Source organism: Ambystoma mexicanum, chromosome 9 (genome assembly GCF_040938575.1).
Source record: "Ambystoma mexicanum isolate Mex_15411 chromosome 9, UKY_AmexF1_1, whole genome shotgun sequence".
NCBI classification, from domain to species: domain Eukaryota; kingdom Metazoa; phylum Chordata; class Amphibia; order Caudata; family Ambystomatidae; genus Ambystoma; species Ambystoma mexicanum.
In genome coordinates this window covers 178,430,704-178,453,115 of record NC_090931.1, presented here as the reverse complement: position 1 = coordinate 178,453,115, position 22,412 = coordinate 178,430,704, and the positions used below count along the sequence as shown (strand labels likewise).

At 48.1% G+C, this 22,412-nt stretch overlaps 1 protein-coding gene across 2 annotated transcripts in view; it reads right to left on the bottom strand.

Annotated features, from left to right (window-relative positions):
* BCL9L (BCL9 like) overlaps nt 1–22,412 on the bottom strand; it is a 298,755-nt gene that overhangs the window by 7,836 nt on the left and 268,507 nt on the right. For both annotated transcript variants that reach the window (XM_069614403.1, XM_069614404.1), the window contains one exon: nt 5,485–5,649. In XM_069614403.1, the coding sequence (XP_069470504.1) occupies nt 5,485–5,649 (165 nt within the window). The remainder of the gene's footprint in view (nt 1–5,484; nt 5,650–22,412) is intronic.

Genomic DNA, 22,412 nt, shown 5'->3' with positions numbered 1-22,412 from the left:
TTCCTTTGGGCCCCCATGGGTGCAAGGCTTGTGTTACTGCAAGGCTCAGAGGGAGCTTCCTTTGGGCCCCCATGGGTGCAAGGTTTGTGTTACAGCAAGGCTCAGAGGGAGCTTCCTTTGGGCCCCCATAGGTGCAAGGTTTGTGTTACTGCAAGGCTCTGAGGGAGCTGCCTTTGGGCCCCCATGGGTGCAAGGTTTGTGTTACAGCAAGGCTCAGAGGGAGCTTCTGTTGGACCCCCATGGGTGCAAGGTTTGTGTTACAGCAAGGCTCAGAGGGAGCTTCTGTTGGACCCCCATGGGTGCAAGGCGTGTGTTACTGCAAGGTTCTGCTGTGCCTGCACGGAATGTTACTGTAAACTCTACAGGTTGCTATCTCTCATCCTTGTGCATGCATGACTTGTGTTACTGGAAGTTCTGTAGGTAGTTCCCTTCACCAATGTGCCTGTATGACTTGTTTAACAATAAGCTCTGCAGGGAGCTACCCCTCATCTTGGTGCCTGCATGACTGGTGCTACAGCAAGGCTCAGAGGGAGCTTCCTTTGGGCCCCCACGGGTGCAAGGCTTGTGTTACAGCAAGGCTCAGAGGGAGCTTCCGTTGGGCCCCCACGGGTGCAAGGCTTGTGTTACAGCAAGGCTCAGAGGGAGCTTCCGTTGGGCCCCCATGGGTGCAAGGCTTGTGTTACTGAAAGGCTCAGAGGGAGCTTCCTTTGGGCCCCCATGGGTGCAAGACTTGTGTTACAGCAAGGCTCAGAGGGAGCTTCCTTTGGGCCCCACATGGGTGCAAGGCTTGTGTTACTGCAAGGCTCAGAGGGAGCTTCCTTTGGGCCCCCATGGGTGCAAGGTTTGTGTTACAGCAAGGCTCAGAGGGAGCTTCCTTTGGGCCCCCATAGGTGCAAGGTTTGTGTTACTGCAAGGCTCTGAGGGAGCTGCCTTTGGGCCCCCATGGGTGCAAGGTTTGTGTTACAGCAAGGCTCAGAGGGAGCTTCTGTTGGACCCCCATGGGTGCAAGGTTTGTGTTGCAGCAAGGCTCAGAGGGAGCTTCTGTTGGACCCCCATGGGTGCAAGGCGTGTGTTACTGCAAGGTTCTGCTGTGCCTGCACGGAATGTTACTGTAAGCTCTACAGGTTGTTATCTCTCATCCTTGTGCATGCATGACTTGTGTTACTGGAAGTTCTGTGGGTAGTTCCCTTCACCAATGTGCCTGTAGGTCTTGTGCTCCTGTAAGCATGCTGCCTTGCGCTCACTGCTGTTAACTTGTAACACTCAGTGCAGGTGTTCTAATTGACAATTACCTACTCGATACCTGCGCATAATATAATGCTCCCTCTATCAGCACATAGATTGATGCACTGCAATATCGCCCCTGCATAATACACCTCCGCTTTTAGCCCTTGCCCTTCTTCGGCCCTTAACATGACTACCTCGCAGGAAGCAACCTACAGTCATCTCCTTACCCATTACATGTCCAGACTACCTCTGTGTATGGAAGGTTCCTTTACCCAGCTGGGTAATGGCTTTGCTCGACTTTGGCGTCTTATGCACCACCCTCTCCCTTGCTCGACACCCTTCCTACCGAAATCACCTCGCTCCCCATCTCCAGCATCTCGAGTGTGCAATGCCAAAACTATCCCCTCCCGTCCACCCCCATCCCACAGAAGTACCAGGCCCCAAACACCAAGGCAGACTCCTTGGTGATAGCCAATTTACCAGATCAGTAAACCCACCAGGGCCCACTACCCCATGCCAAGGAATTGCACGATACGGATACGTGCAGCTCAGTTCCAGAACATCATCATCATCATCGTTATCCTTCACCACCCACCGCATCCTGGGTAGCATAAGGCTGTGAAGACTAGCCACACGAACCTGTAACCACCCTCCCCCGTCAGCAAATCGCAGGCCCACCTCCTTTCATCCCCTTCACTACACATCAGTACGACCGGTCCTCGGCAAGGTCCAAGGCGCACACTCCACACAGCACCCTTGTCATACCTACAGCCCCCTCCCTGCCCCCGCCAGGGTCCAACACCATCCTCAAAGGCGCCCTTCTCAATGCACGCTCCTTAGGAGCACACGCCATCGACCAACATCTAGACCTTCTAGCCGTTACAGAAACCTGGCTACACAAAGCCTCCTGCCCTGGCCATCCCTCCTGACTATACCATCCTCAGGGCCGACCGTCAGGATACCACAGGAGGAGGAGTAGCTATTATTGCCAAATCCACTTTGCAATTCAGATCCTGCACACTAGACCCAGTGGCTGGATACAAACTCCTTTTACTGAAACTAGCAAAGGACCCCAAAAACCCAATCAACTTTCTCATCACTTACAGACCCCCGAACAATGCTAATCATCCCAAACTAGACACACCCCTTCTCCTCATCCCCCTCTTCAAACCAAACACTAAATTCATTATCTTAAGTGACCTTAACCTTGGATTCAACGACAAACTTGACCATAAAGCTACCACATTCCACACAGCCCTCCATGAAATGCACTTTACCCAAATGGTTAACTCCCCAACCCATTCCAAAGGAAGAATCCTTGATTGGATCCTTCCCTTAAATGTCAGCGTATCGCTAGAATCCATCTCCGATATCACCTGGTCGGACCACCGCCTAATACATTTCAACATACTGACGCCCAACACTCTTAGTGCGTCACAAACCACAACCTGCCCCATTGAGGAGAGAAACACCTGCAAACTCACAGCAGATATCTTGCTCCTATTCTGGCCGATACCCTTGAGACCTACCCAATATCAAATATCAACCCAGACAGTATTTCCTCTATCTACCATAACTGTCTGAAAACAACCATTAATGCAGTAGCTCCGCTCACATCGAAAATACCCCACAATGCCAAACAATGTAATTTTTGGTTCAAAGAAGAGCTCATTGCCCTTCGACGAAACAAGAGAGCGCTGGAGCACTTATATAAAAAGACCCCAACCATGAACACTTCCAACGCATCTCGGCAGCCAACAAAATCTATAAATCAGCGGTCAAAGCCCATGAAGCAAACTCCTTGAACATGCGCATCAACAACGCCTCGTCCAACAGTAAATAATTATTCTCTATACTCAGAACTGGAAGCTCCCACCCCCTTCACCATTCCCACCAACTCAAGCAAAGCCGGGTGCTCCACCATACAGAATGCACTAGTCGCTAAAATCTCGACATTACAATGGAAGATGTTATCTAAAAGGAAATTACTGGCTCAGAAAAGTACTCTCACTGCGTCCATCACCGTTGCGGTAAAACAATAACCCACCAATTTCAATTCAACACCGTCTCCCAAGAACGGGTCCTAAACACCATCTCCACGCTGAAACCTTCCAATTGCAAAGAGGCTAGTTTCCCGGCTCACCTAGTTAAACTTTGTGCCCCAACCATAGCTCCGATCATCACCAATTTCATCAACGCCTCTTTCATCACCAATTCTGTCCCTGTTACAATCAAAGCAGCCTTGGTTACTCCGCTCTTGAAGAAACCCTGCGGGGACCCCTCCATACCTACTAACTAGTGACCCATTACAACAGTTCCTTTCCTGTTAAAAATGATTGACAAAATAGCCTACACCCAAGTCCAAGAGTACTTAGAAAGTTACCAGTTGTTAAGAGCGAGACAGTCAGGCTTCCGGCCCAAGCACAGCACAAAAACGGCCCTACAAGACCTCCAAATGCAGACGGACCTCAGAAGAGACTGAGAAACTGTTCATCCTCCTCCTACTCGATCTGCCACTTTTGATCTGGTGGACCATGATAAATTATGCCATGCTCTGGCAGAACATGTTAACTTCCCTACAGATGCCACCCTGTGGATTAAGTCTTTCTTATCGGATCGCATCTCAAGAGTTCAATCGGCAAAGAGGCTGCGGACCCTCTCCCAGTACCCCTGGGGGTCCTGCAAGGTTTGTTCCCATCTCCTACCTTATGTAACGCGTACACTAAACTCCTATTTGCAGCGCTCGACGCCATGGGAGTTATCTATACCAATTTCGCTGATGATACCCAGATCCTCATCCCTATCACTAGTGACCACAAACCAGACTGTGCAGCCATTAACATAATCTACGCCATTATTCAAAACTGGATGGCCACAAATAGTCTGTGTCTTAACGATGGAAACACTGAGATCCTCATAGTAGATCCTCCCCCCGCCCCCAGACTAAAAGCCTTTCACTCTGACTTCTCAGCTATCACCATTGATGGTACACCTATCCAAGTACTTTAACATGTCAAAACATTGGGCGTTTACCTGGACTCCAACCTGACTATGACCAAACACATCAGTGCACTCTCATCTGCTAATACCTACACGGCCAAACTCATCGCACTCAGCTGACAATTTCTTACCCCCACAGAACTGCTTGACCTTAGCACGAGCCCTCATACTATCTAAACTATTGTAATATCCTCCTGCTAGGAACAACAAAAAGAAACCTTGCAAAATTACAATTGTTACAAAACAAAGCCTTGAGGCCTAAAAAGAAGAGACCACATTTCCTGCATCAGAAGAGAAGCACACTGGCTTCCTATTCAAGCCAGAATCTTATTCAAGTCTCTCACCATTACACACAAATGTAGAAGCAATGATGCCCCCGCCTACCTCAAGAACAGTGTCACCCAAAAAGAAACTAACTAGATCCCTTAGATCGGGTTCTAGCACACAAATGTTTCTCCTGAGGTTCAAGAGATCCAGGAAGGAGGTGCCAGCTTCCTAGTCGCTGCACCTAAGATCTGGAACTCTCTTCCTCGACAATAACGAGGCTGAAACCACCGTTTTCAACCTCTTTGGTTTTTCCCCCTTATTTTAACTTAGATCTCTCACAACGAGGTGCTTGTGAGACTTGTGGTACTGTGAGGTTCACAGGAAACTTCCTTTACACCCTGTTCTTGTATGACTAGATTCACTGTACGCTTTTCAGGACGCTCCCTCACACCCTTGGGCCTGCCTCCCTTATGTTACTGTGAGCTATTCGGCTGCTGCCTCTCACGCCTGCGCCCACGGAACATCGGTTACTGTAAGTTGGACATGGAACTCCCTTAGCCTGAGTGAGTTGTGCCAAAGTCGCTCCTCCAGTACAGTCACTGCACATGTAGAATGATATGACAGGTTATTTATAACGCGCTTAATACCCAGAGGTTTCTAAGCACGGACCTGGGGATCGAACCTGCGGTGTTCTGTGTCATCTTGCTTCCAAGGCGAGCACGTTGCCCATGAGCTATCCTCCCGAGACAAGACAGGGATCATCTTACTATGCCTGTACAGCCAGTGCTTCTGTACAGTGAATATAGAACGCCTGTTCTAGTGCAGTGAACACACAGTTGCTGCTGCAGTAAAGGGCCTGCACAGTACTGCGTCCCGTACAGTGCATGTACAGCCACTCCGTGTGTACAGTACGTACAAAGCACCCACGATTGTACAATGTAAATTCACTTCTCCTTGGTGTCAGGGGCCCTGCCCAGGAGACCCCCATACCTTGCATGTTCCCCGAGGGCATCATGGGCCGGTCTGGAAGGAGCTCGTCGTCGGACGTGGCGATGGTCTTGATGGCGTTGTGGTAGAGCGGCGTCGAGCTGGGCATGGCGTACTTGGACATTTGTGACATCATCAGCGTGAGAGGGTTCTGGGAGGGTGTCGGCTCTGGAGAGGAGCAAAAAACAGTCCGATTAGACAGGCAGACAGACAGAGAGAGAGAGAGAGAGAGAAAAGCAAGTGTCCTCCTGAGTGAGCAGTGGGCACCTGTGGACACCTCCCCCCCACCACTGCTACCTAGTAAGTATGGTATCCAACCAAAGACACTTCCATGCTGAGAGGGTTTCTGTTGAATGCAGAGTACTGTTGGAGATATTGTATTGTAACACAGATTACTCAATGCCTTATTGTGAAAAAAGGCATATTGGCGCTGTTGGATTGTCAGAGAAGCACAATGTTGTAAGCAGCTGTGACGTGTGCCTTAGTGAGCTCCCCGAGGCTACAAACTCAGTGACCCACACGAGCTGCAGGAAACTGCAAAGATTATGCCTGCCCAGTTCCTATTCTCAGATTATGGGGCATTTCCCAATCGCAAACCCCTAAAAAGATTGGGATTTGGGGGGCGCAAAGGGGGGTTGTGGGGTGGGAGGGGTGAAGGGGCCATCCTGACCCCGGACATCACTAAGAAAAATTCTTCCTCACACGACTTCGAGAAGTGCACCAACAACGCAGTGCACATCAAAACTGGCCTTCAAAACAAGAGCTTCATTATAAGCTTGGCAGCAATTACTAATTTAGGAGAGTAAGGTGGGCACCGCTTGATTATTCAAAGTTTATTAAATGTAGAGTGTGGTTGGTATCGTAGCGCGCCTTGAGGCCTTAGCACAAGGGCACTATTACTGAGTAGAGAGAGTACTAGAAGTTAATCTGGTCCTAAGCGCGCTCACTTTACGCTCTCCTATGGAGTTGCAGTCGGATTGCAATCATATCAAATATTCAAGAATCACAGTCTAAATGTAATAGACAAAAGGTTTGTTGGTGTAGCCAATATCCAAAATTGAATTCAGATTAATTTGATTTAGACTGTGATTCTTGAATATTTGATATATGATTACAATCCAACTGCAACTTTACAAGAGAGCATAAAGTGAGCGTGCTCTGGACTAGATTAACTTCTAGTTCTCTCTCTACTCAGCAATTACTTATTTACCGCTAGTGCCGCTCAGTCCGGCACATTTACCGTGGGATTATGAGTGGGTTAACGGTGCTGTTAGACCCTCCCCATTTTTGGACTCTCTGGGAATTTCGCCAGATTTACTGCGAGCGAGAATTCCAAAGCAGCACACCTCAAGATTTGTGATCTTGAAGATGAGGTAAAAACGGCGGCAATTCTATTAGCACCAAAAAAGTGGTGGTAACGTAATTCCCGCCACTTCTTTTTTTAATGGCAACAGCAAGCTTGTAATGAGTCCGATTAACTGACACTGCATTTGCCACCAATACAGGGAAACTATTGCACAGCACAACCAATCGCGCGGCACCAACAGCAAACTCCTGAGGGCCTAGCCTCAATTCGAGGGAGAGGCAGGGGATGTATTCTTTTTACCTTTTCTAATATTGATAATGAATGAAAGAATGAGGAGGAACAAGCGCGTGGGCCATGGATCAAAGCACGCGCGCCATGCACTGCGCTCCACTAACACTGATCAATTTTCGATATAATGCTGAGGATCATTACACAAAGTTTCCTTTTGCCCATTACCATAAGTGGGACTTGTTAGGTCGGGAAAGGATCCGGGGCTACGCTAATGTTGGGACTTGGGGCTCGCTAGCCATTTGGTTGTAGCTCCTCAGCTTCTATCTGGGGCTATAGCCAAAAGACCTGGGGCTATAGCCCCCTTAGGCCCCCTCTAGCAACGCCTCTGAGTGGGAAGAGGGGTCTCAGAGGAAGGAATGTACACTTTTGGGCAAAGGCACACACAAAGAAAAAACAACCCTGTTTAAAACATTTAAGAAAAACTGCCACATTTTTGCTGGATGGTATTACTATCAATTGCCACCCTTTCCACGCCCATTGACTCCTGGGATCGCTGCATAAATAATAGTTTTTAAAAATCTTTGAAAAACAACATGTGTGAGTCAGCAGGTGTGACTGTAATTTGGCACGAGGGCGTTGACATGGGCCCCGGGATGCTCTTAACGTTGACTCCAACCTTGGACTGCTGCGTCAGCCTTCTCCTCTGCTCTTGCAATTGGTGGTGAGTCTATGGGGGCGTGTGGGCGGGGGCTTAGTGTCTAGATCCAACAATCTGGACTGTTTGTGCTGGGATTTGAAGCGCTTCCGGGACATGTTGTGTAGTTTAGTTTGAGCAAGTAGATTACCTCCAGGGGATTGTGGGAGAGAGTAAAGGATAGCGCAAGAGGTCAACCACCAGGTTTACCGTCTTTCACCAGCAGTCTACGGCGGGCGTGTTATAGTAGGTTACATGAATAGTTTTTTTTTTTTTAATACAGCGCCAAATCAGCACCAGTCTAGTTTCAAAGTGCCTTCCCTGCCAGAAAGCGTACATGTTCCGAGTCGAAAGTGAGGGTGAGTAACGACGGCAAGGGGCAATTATCTCATGTTAATAGCCCATGAAGTGTTCATTCATTTGATAAGATCATGCTCCTGCGGGTCAGCAGGCCCGGTCTGCTGGCTTCATTTTAAAGTGAGGAAAGTGAGCTGTGTGGTTTGGTCTACTGTACTAGCTGGTGATGTTAGTTTGTGTTTTGTAGAGTAACATGACACAGTTCCTTGAGTTGCGCCGAGTGGTTGCATGTCAGAATGTCACCCGGGGCAAACTCCTAAGCCAGTCAAAATGACCCTTTTTGACAAATTGATTTTCCCTCTTGACACTAAATGTAGGTGGTCCTGCAACCCCACTGCGTCTCCTCTCTTTTTGCTTCTTTTCCCTTCCGTCTTCTTCTTTCCCTTTATTTTGGTTTTCCTCCTGTTCCCTGACCCATCCTATCCCTCTGGTCACCAAGCAACATGTCAGAAGGGGATTGAACATGGAGCTTAGCAGAACCAGTGGTCTCTACCGGAGTCAGATTGTGATTGGCTGGCAGCGCATTTGTACATCACACGACTTGTGTGCAAAGTAAGCCTTTATTGCTAGTTACAGCCCTCATTATGAGGTTTCGAATAGCAAGGTTTATTTTTGAGGGACAGCAAGGCGTCCAAGCACCGTGGCGAAATTCCATAAGATTTTGGGAAGTTTTGAGTAATGTTATAATCTATAAATTGTCCTTGATTGATTGATTGATTACTTTCAAGCGATTTTTGATGCCCTAAAAAGCGGGTTATCCCACTTCGTTTCTGAAGTCCTTCGCCACCACACCTCTCCCCTTGTGTTCTAATTTTGTCAGCATCTGTGTGTGTCTTGTTTCATTCAAATGAGTGTGTTTTCTTACTCTCTTTGCTTAAAACCATTACAGGTAAGGACCCAAGAATCACTTCCGGATGAATCCAGTCTGATCGGATGATATTTAATAGATGCTCGCACGAAGTTTCTATGTAGTCTAGTCAACCTCCTGATTATGTTTTTCAACAAGGAGGAAGGATAGCTCAAGGTGTAACATGCTTGTCTCACAACACAGGTTCGAATCCCGAGTCGAGAAACCAATTGCTAGTATTAAGCACATTATAAATGAACAATACAATTTGAAAAAATTCTAAATAAATATCAAACAGAGTTATAAAACGTGTACTTGTATGATAGGTTATTTATTACCCAGAGGTTTCTAAGCGCGGACCAGGGAATAGAACCTGTGTTGCTGCCTGTCGTCTTGCTTCCAAGGCGAGCACGTTGCCGCCGAGATATCCCCCCGAGACAAATGCATTTCTCTGAATCCCATATTGTGCCATCAAACGTAGATGCTTTAATAAATCAAATATTAATGTGGCATGTATAATAGAGAAAATATTACTTTGAGCCTCAAGATGAGTTTCAACCAATTTCAATGCCAACTCCGCCCGTAATTCTTGGTCTCACAGCCACGCACGAGGAACTTGGGCTTGGCATCAGAACATGATCAGGGGCTGGAGTCGAGGTTGACCACCAAAATATATGTCAACATCAAAAATCAAACCATTCGTCGGCCTCAAAATAAGTATCCATGTGGAAATCAAGACTTTTCTGTTGTTGAAAGATTTTGCCACTTAAACTGAAGTATAAGAGGTATAGAATGCCCTTTAAGAAGCCCTTTAAGAAGGGCTAAATGGTATTGAACCGTATATTGCCCTCGAATGGGGTTTTGTTAGCATGAGTAGGAGGAATTATGGCTGGAAAACATCTCCATCAGAAGACATGATGACGTTTACAGGCCGTACATTTTATTTAAAAAAGGTAAGGCCCACTATGTCTCCCCAGGACACTCGGAGGTTGAATACTGCCTGACGAAGGGACCAATGTGATCTTGAAAGCTGGCAGACAAATTCATGAGTTAGAGTTGCCCAATTCCAGGCCTTGAGGGCCGGGAGGCTGGTGGGTTTTCAGTAGGGTGACCAGACATACCGGTTTTCCCGGGACAGTCTGGGGAAATCGCCATCCGTCCCGGGGTTCCGGGAGTTTTTTCATTTTGCAAACCCCATCTGGAGTTTGCATGGGTGGGTTCCCAAGGTCCCTGTTTTTGCCAGGACCCGATTTCGAAATCGGGTCCCGGCGCAACTGTAAATGCGCGAATGGGGGCGTGAAAAGCATTTCACGCCCCCATTTCCTCTCCCTTCCCCTCCCGGCCACTTTCCTCCAATAAACGGGGTGTGCATGTGAGCACAACGCCTCCACCTCCTACCCCCGCAACAGGCCAGCGACATAGAAGTAGGAATATTACTTTTATGTCTATGGCCTGTCTGGGTTTTGTGTGAAAAATCTCGTCACCCTAGTTTTCAGGATATCCCTCATTAATATTCATGAGGACAAATATACATACATTTAGAATCATTGTATACAAATGTCTCCCATGAATATTAACGAGGGGTATCCTAAAAACCTGACATGGATCCGGGTCTCTAGGCCTGGAGTTGGACAACCCTAAAGGTCTCATCTCAGGAACATCCTGCTACAGGACACTCCGGGGAGGGGCGTTTATCAGATGTTAATGTTCCAGAAACCCATTTCCAATTTTTATTGATATCCAGCATTGTGGTCCTCTACTCCAGCCCTTGGGTGCTACCGTCGTATTGGATTTTCAGGGTACCCATCAACTAAGCCAAAAAACGGAATAACTTTCACTACATGACACAATGGCAATGTACCGTCCGATTCATGTTACCGTTATTCCCCATTTTGGAGTCTCATTGGACTTCCTTGCTGATGGGCAGAATTACCCTATGGGTTACCTATAAAGTGGAAGTAATATATATGTGTGTGCCGTAACAAAGCCCTCTGCTTTATTTGGGGCCTCTAGCGTGGTGACCATGGGGGGCTGAGTGCCTCCCTAGAGAAGGTATGAGGAGGACCCCATGTCACCCCTACTTACTACGCTACACTTTGCAGGGAGCAGCCACTGGCCCAAACTAAAACTGTACTGCCCTTTAAGAAGTGCAAAGTGGCCGGGGAATGACCAGTGGACCTTGCTGCAGTAGCCCAGAATCCAGTGAAGCAACACCCAATGGCTGAGAAAGCTAGGTGTCTGAACAGCCCTATTCGGTCAGCAGGCGGCCTGCAAGCATGCACCGCACACAAGAAAGCAAACCCGTCTCTGCTTCCGGATCCGACTGACTTTAGGAAAAAACTTCATTGGCTTCCCGTTAAACATCGGATAACGCACAAGATATTGACCACGACCCATAAATGCCTCAGCCTCTGTAGCCCCACTTATTTGTCAGCCCGCATTAGCATTAAATCTAACGCGAGGAACCTTCGTTCATCCTCTGCCACTATTCTCAAGCATCCAAAATACAGGACAGCCAAATTTGGAGGTACCACTCTTGACGCTCAAGGTCCCCTTCTATGGAACAAACTCCCAGCCCAGATGCAGCAGATCCAGGACTACACTGCATTCAAACGTGCTGTAAAAACCCACTACTTCAATCTGGAATAACTCTTTGACACTTCTTTCCCATGTGTGTTTGTTTGTTTTGTTCAGTTTTATGTGCGCCCTGAGGCCTACGGGCATGTTGGCGCATTACAAGAATTAAAATAAATAAATAAAATAAAATAGTATGGAGGCACGTCAAGATGCGCTGTCCCGTTTCACGAAGCTGCGGTCGTGCGCTGATGATGGAAACCACCACGAATCAGACACCGTCCTAGGTACCAAAGTTACAGGAAGCCAATCAGAATCACAGCACAACTGGGCCATACAGATGCAGATCCCAGGTACCAGTGAAGTGGACTGTGGGTGTTTGAAGATGGCTAAGGTCAGAGTTTGGAGCACCTGCTGATTCTGGGAAGGAAATGGAAGGAAGAGGTTGGAGGGAGAGAGGACAGAGCAGAAGATGCTGCACACAAAAGAGGAGAAGGAACATCAGAAGGTGGTTGGAGAGAGAACAAGAGGTGGTGGCCAGAGGGAAACAGGAGGGGGCAAGAGGGAAACAGGAGGGGGCAAGAGGGAAACAGGAGGGGGGCAAGAGGGAAACAGGAGGGGGGCAAGAGGGAAACAGGAGGAAGATGGGGAGCAAGAGGAAATGCACAGCTCCAGTGACCTACTAACTGGCAAGAGCAGGAAGGAATGAGATGGAAAGCACCAGCAAGGGCAGGGGACATGTTTCGGGAGGATAGCTCAGGGGCAACGTGCTCGCCTTGGAAGCAAGACGACACGGAGCACCACAGGTTCGATTCCCGGGTCTGCGCTTAGAAACCTTGGGGTATTAAGCACGTTATAAATCATATCATATCATATCATATCATATCATATAGGGGTTAGACCACGATCACAAGAGGCTGAGCCCACAGTAGAAGAAGAAGCAAGTATGTGGCATTGAGGACCAAGACCAGAATAAAAGTAGATAAGAGATGCAGAGGGTAAGAGAATCCCGCGTGCTGGAGAAGAGTGGTGATGAGGCCTTCTGAAGGCCCTCTACGTAGCTCTGCCTACCAGCTAAAGAGAAGTGCCCACTACTTCTGCATCTACTGGTGGAGACACGCCGGCATCCACAGAACTGACCGGAAGGATCACAGGGAAGCCAAGCCAGAGAACACCCCAGAGATGGTGCGCGCCGGGAGATATTCAGAATGCGTGGGAACTTAGGCGGGAACCATATAACTGGGGCAACTGTTCAGGAAACGCTGTCCTGACATTTTTCTTTGTTTGAATGTTGCCCGAGGAGTACTTTTGTGCTTAATAAAAAACGCTTTCCTGCGATTTGCGCCTGGACTCTTGTAGACACACGTTGCTATGTGACATTACGCAACCCCATAACAATGCAGAGTCATAAAGCCAGCAGATATTCAGTTTATCACAAGGAAAGTACCTTTCGTATAATCAACAAGTTAAACTTCTGCGCGGCTTGCGTGCTCACTTAAAGCGCTGTTCATTTTCTCCTGTAAGGTTACCGTGGTATTTAGAAAGCATCCGTTTTTATTCCCCTAAGCAGTAGCTTATTTTCACATCAATCGGTCTATTTGTCTGCCAGTATTTTCTTTGCTTGTTCACAGGTAACAGCGGCGCATTTTTTAACGACGCCTAATTCAAGAGAAGCCCATATCCAATTTAAAGTTATTTATTTACTTAGTCGTTCTTTTGGCACGCTACGTTGTGCCTTGTAGCCACTTCAAAGCACTGTCCACCATCGCCTCATTTGGATTGGACTGTGCGATTATCTTACTGATGGGTTATTTCATGCCGAGTGTGAAGATCATTGTTAGTGGGGTATTTGTTGAGCACGGACCGAGCTTCGGGAAGCAACGGAGCGCTTTACAATCATAGGGGGAAGAACACAGTGAAGGAAGCAGAGAAACAGGAAGTGGTGGGAAGCTGGCAAAGGGGAGGCGGGAAGATGTTACGTTATTAGGATTGGTGGTGCACAGCGCTACCATTTGCATGCTCGCCAGCTGCCCTGCAAGAGAGTGGCTGGGTTTCTATCGGGAGGCGAGGGAAACACAAGATGAAATATGCAGATAGAAGCTACCCTGAGCGCTTCATGCTTGCAAGCCTTCTAGGGCAGAAGTGTAGATGCAATCAAAGGCTTGGTGCGCGGAAGGGTGGCCTCAAGCTCATAGACCGGGCATGTGTTGGCCGGAGACTGAGTATTTGCATGTAGTTAGAGATGTACGTTTGTGATTTTTGAAGTTCTGGGAGAGTTTTTAAAAAAATATATAAAGCCGTGTCCTAGTGCCTACATTTGCATGTGGTGACTAAGGTGGAGGGAAATTGGGGGCTGTTCAAAGGTGGAGCGGAGTGCTCTCCGATTAGTGGTGCACGGCGCTGCAGGAAAGGGTGCGGCAGCTTTGGTCTGGTCGGCTCATTTTATTTCACTTAAGGTGTTCACTGAGTACAAACCTACATTCAGGAAATAACAGTGACGCTCATCTGCAGAGGTTACCAGTTATATATCCAATGGTAGCAGTGGGGACGGGGGGCGGGACAGACCTTATAACATAATTAATATTAACATTAATGCTGGTACGCCACGCAGGGTAGCGGGGAAGAGTAATATTGACACTTCATGCTGGCACGCCACTCAGGGTAGCGGGGAAGAGTAATATTAACAGTTAATGCTGGCCCGCCACTCAGGGTAGCGGGGAAGAGTAATATTGACAGTTAATGCTGGCAAACCACGCAGGGTAGCGGGGAAGAGTAATATTGACAGTTAATGCTGGCACGCCACGCAGGGTAGCGGGGAAGAGTAATATTAACAGTTAATGCTGGCACGCCACGCAGGGTAGCGGGGAAGAGTAATATTAACAGTTAATGCTGGCACGCCACTCAGGGTAGCGGGGAGGAGTAATATTAACAGTTAATGCTGGCACGCCACGCAGGGTAGCGGGGAAGAGTAATATTAACAGTTAATGCTGGCACGCCACGCAGGGTAGCGGGGAAGAGTAATATTAACAGTTAATGCTGGCACGCCACTCAGGGTAGCGGGGAGGAGTAATATTAACAGTTAATGCTGACACGCAACTCAGGGTAGCGGGGAGGAGTAATATTGACAGTTCATGCTGGCACGCCACTCAGGGTAGCGGGGAAGAGTAATATTAACAGTTAATGCTGGGACGCCACTCAGGGTAGCGGGGAAGAGTAATATTGACACTTCATGCTGGCCCGCCACGCAGGGTAGCGGGGAAGAGTAATATTAACAGTTAATGCTGGTACGCCACGCAGGGTAGCGGGGAAGAGTAATATTGACAGTTCATGCTGGCACGTCACGCAGGGTAGCGGGGAAGAGTAATATTAACAGTTAATGCTGGCACGCCACGCAGGGTAGCGGGGATGAGTAATATTAACAGTTAATGCTGGCACGCCACTCAGGGTAGCGGGGAAGAGTAATATTAACAGTTAATGCTGGCACGCCACTCAGGGTAGCGGGGATGAGTAATATTAACAGTTAATGCTGGCACGCCACGCAGGGTAGCGGGGAAGAGTAATATTAACAGTTAATGCTGGCACGCCACTCAGGGTAGCGGGGAAGAGTAATATTGACAGTTAATGCTGGCACGCCACTCAGGGTAGCGGGGAAGAGTAATATTAACAGTTAATGCTGGCACGCCACTCAGGGTAGCGGGGAAGAGTAATATTGACAGTTAATGCTGGCACGCCACTCAGGGTAGCGGGGAAGAGCAATATTAGCACAGGGAAGAGTAATGCTGGCAGGCCACTCCGGGTAGCGTAATTTTAACAGTTAATGGTGAACAGGCAATAGTGCTGAAAGAGCACAGAGGGGTGAAACGGGGGGTTGGGCTGCTAAGGTAGTTCATCAAAGAGGAGAATGGGCTGGGTGGGTTCAGTTGAATATAAATGAGCGTGAAGAAGGTCCTCCGTAAATAGGAGGGTCTAGGTTTCATTTTGGAATTGCATAAGGATGAGGCGCGTCTAATGTTGATAGGCACAAGCTTCCATGCACGGGCAGGTGGACCCAGAATGCCTGCTTCCTCATTATTTCGTGTTTACATTTCTGCTGCTCTAGCCCGCCAGGGTCCTCAGTGCTGGCGATGTGTTGACCACCAGATAGAGGAACGTTCCCAGAGAGAAGGGAATGCACACGGGGGCAGGTTTGTATATGATGCCGCTGGCTTTGAATGTGACGTCTGCCTGTATATGATATGATATTTTATTTATAACGCGCTTAATACCCAGAGGTTTCTAAGCGCGGATCCAGGGATTGAACCTGTGAAGCTCCGTGCAGTCTTTCTTCCAAGGCGAGCACGTTGCCTCTGAGCTATCCTCCCGAGACCTGTAGAGGAAGCAGTGAAGCTGGAAGGGTGTGGGCTGTATGCGCTCTTATTTGCAGAGACCTTTGATGAGGGCGGGCAGTGGTGTGGAGAACACTCCTCATAGGTGCTGGGATTTTGCTGGGTGCTCCAGTCATATGGCTATTTCCCCCACTCGTATGAATAGAGGACAATGGCCTGTAGAATCAGAAATGGGTGTCTGATAGGAAGGGGTGAATGTTCTGCAGGAGGGATAGCTGGGTTCTATGTTCTTTCATCGACTGCTAATTTTTCGATTGGTTTTTGGTGGAAGTTTTTCGCTGGGAAAACCCATCAAAAATGTATTACTTTATTTGGGGGGTGCCTCCCAAACCTCCCTATAGTTTTTTTGTACTATTCACTACTCTCCCCAACTCCCCCCCCCCTATCCCTCCCCACCAGCCCTTTATATGCCCCCACCTACATTTTTCAATGAGTTTTTCTGGCAAAACATTTTCAGTAAAAAAAAAAACGAAAAAAAAGCGGCTGATGAAAGAGCGGTATACGGATAGCTGGTGCCATGCTCTGCGAGTTTTCTTTGCTACTTGTTTTGAATGAGCGCTTGGCCCTCTATGTGGAAGCCCAGAGACTTGGTGCAGGGTGTTAGCAGCGGGGCATAGACCTCACGTTTCACTCAGGGCAGAAAGGTGTAGAAATGGCAGAAACCAATGCTTCAGATCCTGTGCCTGCGTCTAAACAAAGAATAGTCGCAAGTCCAAGCCAAACATGGCAGCATCAGAGCTTCCCCAACCTCCATGTGTCCCTCAAGCCAGCTCTGGGGAGGGAACAGGGTGTGTGCCAGGATCTGGCAGAGCCCGGGAGAAAGTAGAGAAAACGCCCTCCTTCTCACCGGCTATGAAGGCCCTGGTTCTAAAGACAGGAAAGCTGGGAGAGGCCAAGGGCACTTTTAAACAATGGCAGCATTTGACCTTCGACTCCTACGACAGCAATGATCTGGACCAGGCTGCCTAGAAGTTCTTGAGGCTAGACTGTAGGCATATGGGAATTGCCATGATATTGAGGGATGCTGGATCCCTCCAGGACAGAAACAGGCCTCTTGATAGTACTAAACCTATGTGGACCACAGGAACATTCATGGATTATGGACTTTAGACCAGCTGTGTAGGGCAAAGTGGGCTCAGAATCAAGTCTGCCACAGAAGAAAGCAAAATGTGTAACATTCAGATAAGGCTCGTTTGACAGGACACAGCTTCTAGCGCCTGGAGCTCCCCGAAGGCAGCAAGCACTCTCGAGAAGCCTTCCAATGGCTGAAATCTGCAATATGGACACATGGAATTGAGTAGATATATTTGCAGTACAGCTTGGGTTCTAATTGTGGGACACTGCCACGTGGGCCGCGTAGCTATGGCATTGATGCAGTCAGGATCAATGTATCTCCAGCAGACCTTCTCAGCTGGTTCCTGTGCAAAGCACGTGAAGCTATAAAAACATGTGTGCTGCTTAAAAATAAGTGTATTATCTGCAGCACTGGTAATGCAGCTTGCCATCTGCCACAGACCCACAATATGCCCCCCGGATTCTCCAGGAAGCAAAGGTGGCCGAGACAAGACCAAAGTAAATTGAAGCTGCTGGTAACGTCATCTGGCTGCACAAAACGGAAACCATTCCATATTGGACCACTAGATGGCAGGAGAAGGCAAAGCATGGGAACCCAAGCCAATACACATCTGCAAAAGCACTGCGATGTAGTAGGTTGCACGTATAGCGCATCCGGAATACCGCCGGGAGGAAGCTTCAAGGCGCGATAATGGAAGAAGTGAAAGGGAGGGAGGAATAGTTGGGAATGAGGTTGGAAAAGAAATCGGCTGGTGACAGTAAAAAGAAACTGACTGGCAGTGTGTCAGTGCGTCTAAAAAGGTTCGAATGAGGAAGAGCTTGGGGCGATGGGCGTTTCCATGAGCGCGCCCATCCATCACAGTGTTGGAAAAGCATCCCGGAGGGGCCAAGGGCGTCAGGGCTCGGGGCCGTGGCACTGCCCTAGTCCAGAATGGCCAGACCTCGGCTATAGCGTGCACGCCCGAACCCTAGGCCGCGTGGGTGGTTGTGTAATCAAGGCCTGGGCTGGTGATGGCTGCCGCGGCGCCAGCAGGGCGCAGCGTGTAGAGCGCCGCCGTTAGGAGTGAATGTGAACTTTTTACAGGATTAAATAAGGTCGAGCATTCATGCAAGTTTACGAGAGGGCGCTATATTTTGAAAACTTAGTACTGGAATCTTCTAAAAAATCTGCACATTCTCCACCATAAACACTTTAACACTAAAATAAAGAGTAATTTTGTATTTATTTTGAAAAATAAATGCAAACGATGATGAACGTGGGGAGAAGTGCAATTTACACACTGGAGACTACAAGAAATAGGAAACACAGATTTAGCCCTACTCTGGATGAAATCATTCCTAACCGATAGAACGGAACACGTCTGGATTAAACCTTAAAGCCGATCCAAGGGACAACAACTGTGAAGAACCACAAGCATCGTCCCTATCCCCGCAGCTCTACCCTATTTACCTGGCACCACTGACCAAGCTCACTAAAAAAACACAGCTTTACATGTCACAACTACGCAGATCACACAAATCCACTACAAAATAGAAGACACACTGAAGAAAACACAACGCTGGAAATCGTCCCGGGAGGATAGCTTAGCGGCAACGAGCGCGCCTTGGAAGCAAGACGACACGAAGCAACACAGGTTTGATACCCGGGTCCGCGCTTAGAAATCTCTGGGTGTTTAAGCGCGTTATAAATACGCAACTAAGACAAAAAAAAAAAATTCCTGTAACAGCGCCTCGATGCCTGCGGGCTGTGTGAGCACTTTAAAAATGTAAAAATAAAAAATAAATAAAGACGGTCTACAGGAACTCTATGAATGGATCAACACAAACAGCCTCAAACTCAACCCAGGCAAAACAGAAATAATGGTTATACCCAAAAACCAGGAAAACAACCACTACATCCCATGGCCCACAGAAGTAGGAACAGCGCCAACACTGTCGAAAACAGTCAAAAACTTTAGAGTCCTAATGGACAACAAACTAACTTTAGTAAACACAATAATCAAGAAATGTTTCTTCCTCCTCCTGCACATTGTAAAAAGGATCCTACGTTCCTCTCCTTCACCCAAAAAAACCATCATCTCCCACATCATACCCAGAATAGACTATGCTAATAGCCTCTACCTTGGAATGCCAGAACGCCTGCTAAAGAAACTGCAACGCATCCAAAATGCAGCGGTCTGACTCCTCCTCAGACTACCATGAAGGGACCACATCAGCCCAGCACTAAAAATGGCTGTCTATCAGACAATTAACCGCGTTCAAAACAATGGGCATAACGCACAGAGCAATCCACAGCCAAGGGGCAGAATTTCTACAAAAGGAAATAACCATTTACCTACCGACAACACCCCTCAGATCAAGCAACGACATTCGTCTAGAACCAAACCCATACACAAGACAAAACACGAGGGGCCATCACTCTCTCACATGGCAGCTAAAAATTGGAACACCCTCCCAAAAGAAATATGAAATACAAAGGATCACCAAAAATTCAGAAAACTACTTAAAACTTGGCTCTTCCCCCTCAGATTCAGACAGAAATGACTAGGAAAAACAAAGACTCCACTGGAAAGAGAACACACCTCAACAAGCATATATGGAAGGAACAATCCAGGAAGGGAGCCCAGCAAAGACCCACTACCAACAACAGCCCCACTCTAGACATCACCCCAGGTGCAGGCACCTTAGCTGCAGATGGGGGGGCATTAACCAATAACTGGCACCCCAGGAGGCCTAAGGGCGGCTGGCCATCGGAGGGTGGGAATCCAGGCCAAAGAGGTTGGGGAGGCAATGGTAGGCCCACCCTTCGACAACCTTAGAGCAAGCCCTCAACCTCAACCATCTCCACCCAGAGGTGTATTTGTGTTTGTATTTATTTTATGTATAGAGCACACCAGGCCCGAGGGCATCCGGGCGCGTAGTTTACTTACAACATGAACAAAGGAAGACAGAGCATTACAAATGACATTTTAAGTTACAGATATATACATGGGCAGTATCAGAGGGAGAATAAAAGTCATAACCTATATACATGAAGAGAGGCTGACGCATGGTGGTAGATTAGCACGTAGTCGATGGGTCTTGGGCAGTTAGCCAAACTTTGGCCATGCTTTTCAATCTGTAGAAGGAAGGTTCTGCTCTTAGTGGGTTAGGGAGCAAATTCCAGAGTTTAGCCGCCAAAACTGGGAAGCTGGCTCCGCCTGATCTTTGAAGGTTGAAGCGTGGTATAGAGGGGCAGTTAGACTGAGCAGTTCTGCGGGGTCTATTAGTGTTGTGGAGGGAAAATCTATTGGCTAGGTATCCAGGTGCTTGGTTGGATAAGCATTTGTGTGTGAAGGCAAGTGTTTTCAGTGTAATTCGTTGAGGGACCGAGAGCCAGTGAAGATTATGTCTGGTGTCTGAAATGTGTTAGTTTCTTGGGATGTTAAGCGCTGCTCTGATGGCGTTATTTTGGATAATTTGTAGTTTATTAAGGTTACATTGGTTAGTGCCCAGGTAGAGGGCATTACAATAATCAATTTTTGACAGTACAAGAGTCCTGACAAGAGTGACACAGTTGGCTGGTGATAAGAAGGGGCGGCTAGCTGTGATAAGCTTGCAGGTGTATGTCGCTGCAGATGAGACTGCATTATTTTGTCTAGCCAGTGAGAGGGTGGAGTCAATGTAAATCCCTAGTGTTTTGGTGTCCTTGGAGGCCTTGATAATGTTGCCGTCAATGACGAAGGAATTGAACGCAGGGGCCAGTTTGGATAGTTTTTGGGGAGAGCCGAGAATGAGGGGCTCTGTCTTTTCGTCATTAAGACAGAGTCCGTGCTGCGCCATCCAAGCTTGGATGACTTGGTAGATGGCATTCACAGAGAGAGAGTCGGAAGCGTAGTCTCCTGAGATTGGAATCAGTATCTGGGTGTCGTCGGCATAATTGGTATATATGACACCCAGATAATCCAAAATATCAAATAAAGGTTTTGTGAATACGTTGTACAATGTAGGAGAGACACAAGAACCTTGTGGTACTCCGCAGGTGACGGGTGAGGGTGACGCTGCTGCTAGGGGGGAGGCCTTCAAAACCTCATGCCCGCAAACCACTCGACAGTTACAGAGGAAAACCACCACCATGTGCATGAACCGCTACAAAACACCAAGTACACAGCACACGCAGATTCTGAGCACATAAGTCCTAAGCAACAAGGTAAGAAAAAGCCCCACTAACCCAAGCCAAAACCTCCAGTTCTACATTCACCTCTCTAACCCTAAACAAACGCAACCTCCTCTCTGCACAGCAATTCGCACACACTTCACTACACTGCAACAACAAAACAAACCACACATAGTCCCGCACAACAGCACATGGGAGTCCACTGAGCCGTAAATCGCATCCAAGCTCCGCGAATGGTGAAAACCGAATTGAGGCCATCAACAGAAAATCACAACTCTACCTCTTCCCTCTATGCCCTACTAACCCACCCCACACTCTTACCTTTCAGATCCGTCAGAGCGCCAGGCAACAACTTCGGTGGTGATGGTGTACGGTAAAAATGATCCTTAACATTAACGCGAGACATGTCCATTGGCAGCGTGTAACCAAAAGCCACTGAAACAGGCCACTGGTGACGAGTAGGGCAGGTCTCCTGGCCACTGAGAGATGCCCCATCATATAGTGTGACACCATCTTCTGGCCACCGAGAGGTGTGCCATGGCCTATGATATAGTGTGACACCATCTACTGGCTCCAGAGAGGCGTGCCATTGCCTTATATAGTGTGACACCATCTACTGGCCACAGAGAGGAGTGCAATAATTCCCTATCCTGTAATGTGAGAGCATCTACTGGCCACTTAGAGGAGTGTCACACCATATCCTGTTGTGTGACACGATCTACTGGCTACTGTAAGAAGTGCCACACCCTCTCCTAGTGTGACACCATCTACCGACCACTGAGAGGAGTACCACTCTATCCTACTGTGTGACACCATTGCTTGACCACACAGAGGAGCACTACACATTATTCTATTGTGTGCAACAATCATTTCCTGACCACTTAGAGGTGTGTCATGCCCTATCCTATTGTGCGACACCATCTGCTGGCCACCGAGAGGTGTGCCATGCCCTACCCGATTGTGTGACACCATCTGCTGGCCACTGAGAGGTGTGTCATTCCCTAGCCGATTGTGTGACACCATCTGCTGTCCACTGAGAGGTGTGCCATGCCCTACCCAATTGTGTGACACCATCTGCTGTCCACTGAGAGGCGTGCCATGCCCTAAACTATTGTGTGACACCATCTGCTGGCCACTGAGAGGTGTGGCATGCCCTATCCGATCGTGTGCCCCCAAATCATCGCTAACTGAGAGGAGTGCCACACCACCCCCTATTGTATAATGATACAACACCTCAAGACAAGGGGGCAATGATGCTAACCCCATAGGAAGGCGAGGAACCATGCCCTATTCCACTTTGTGACACC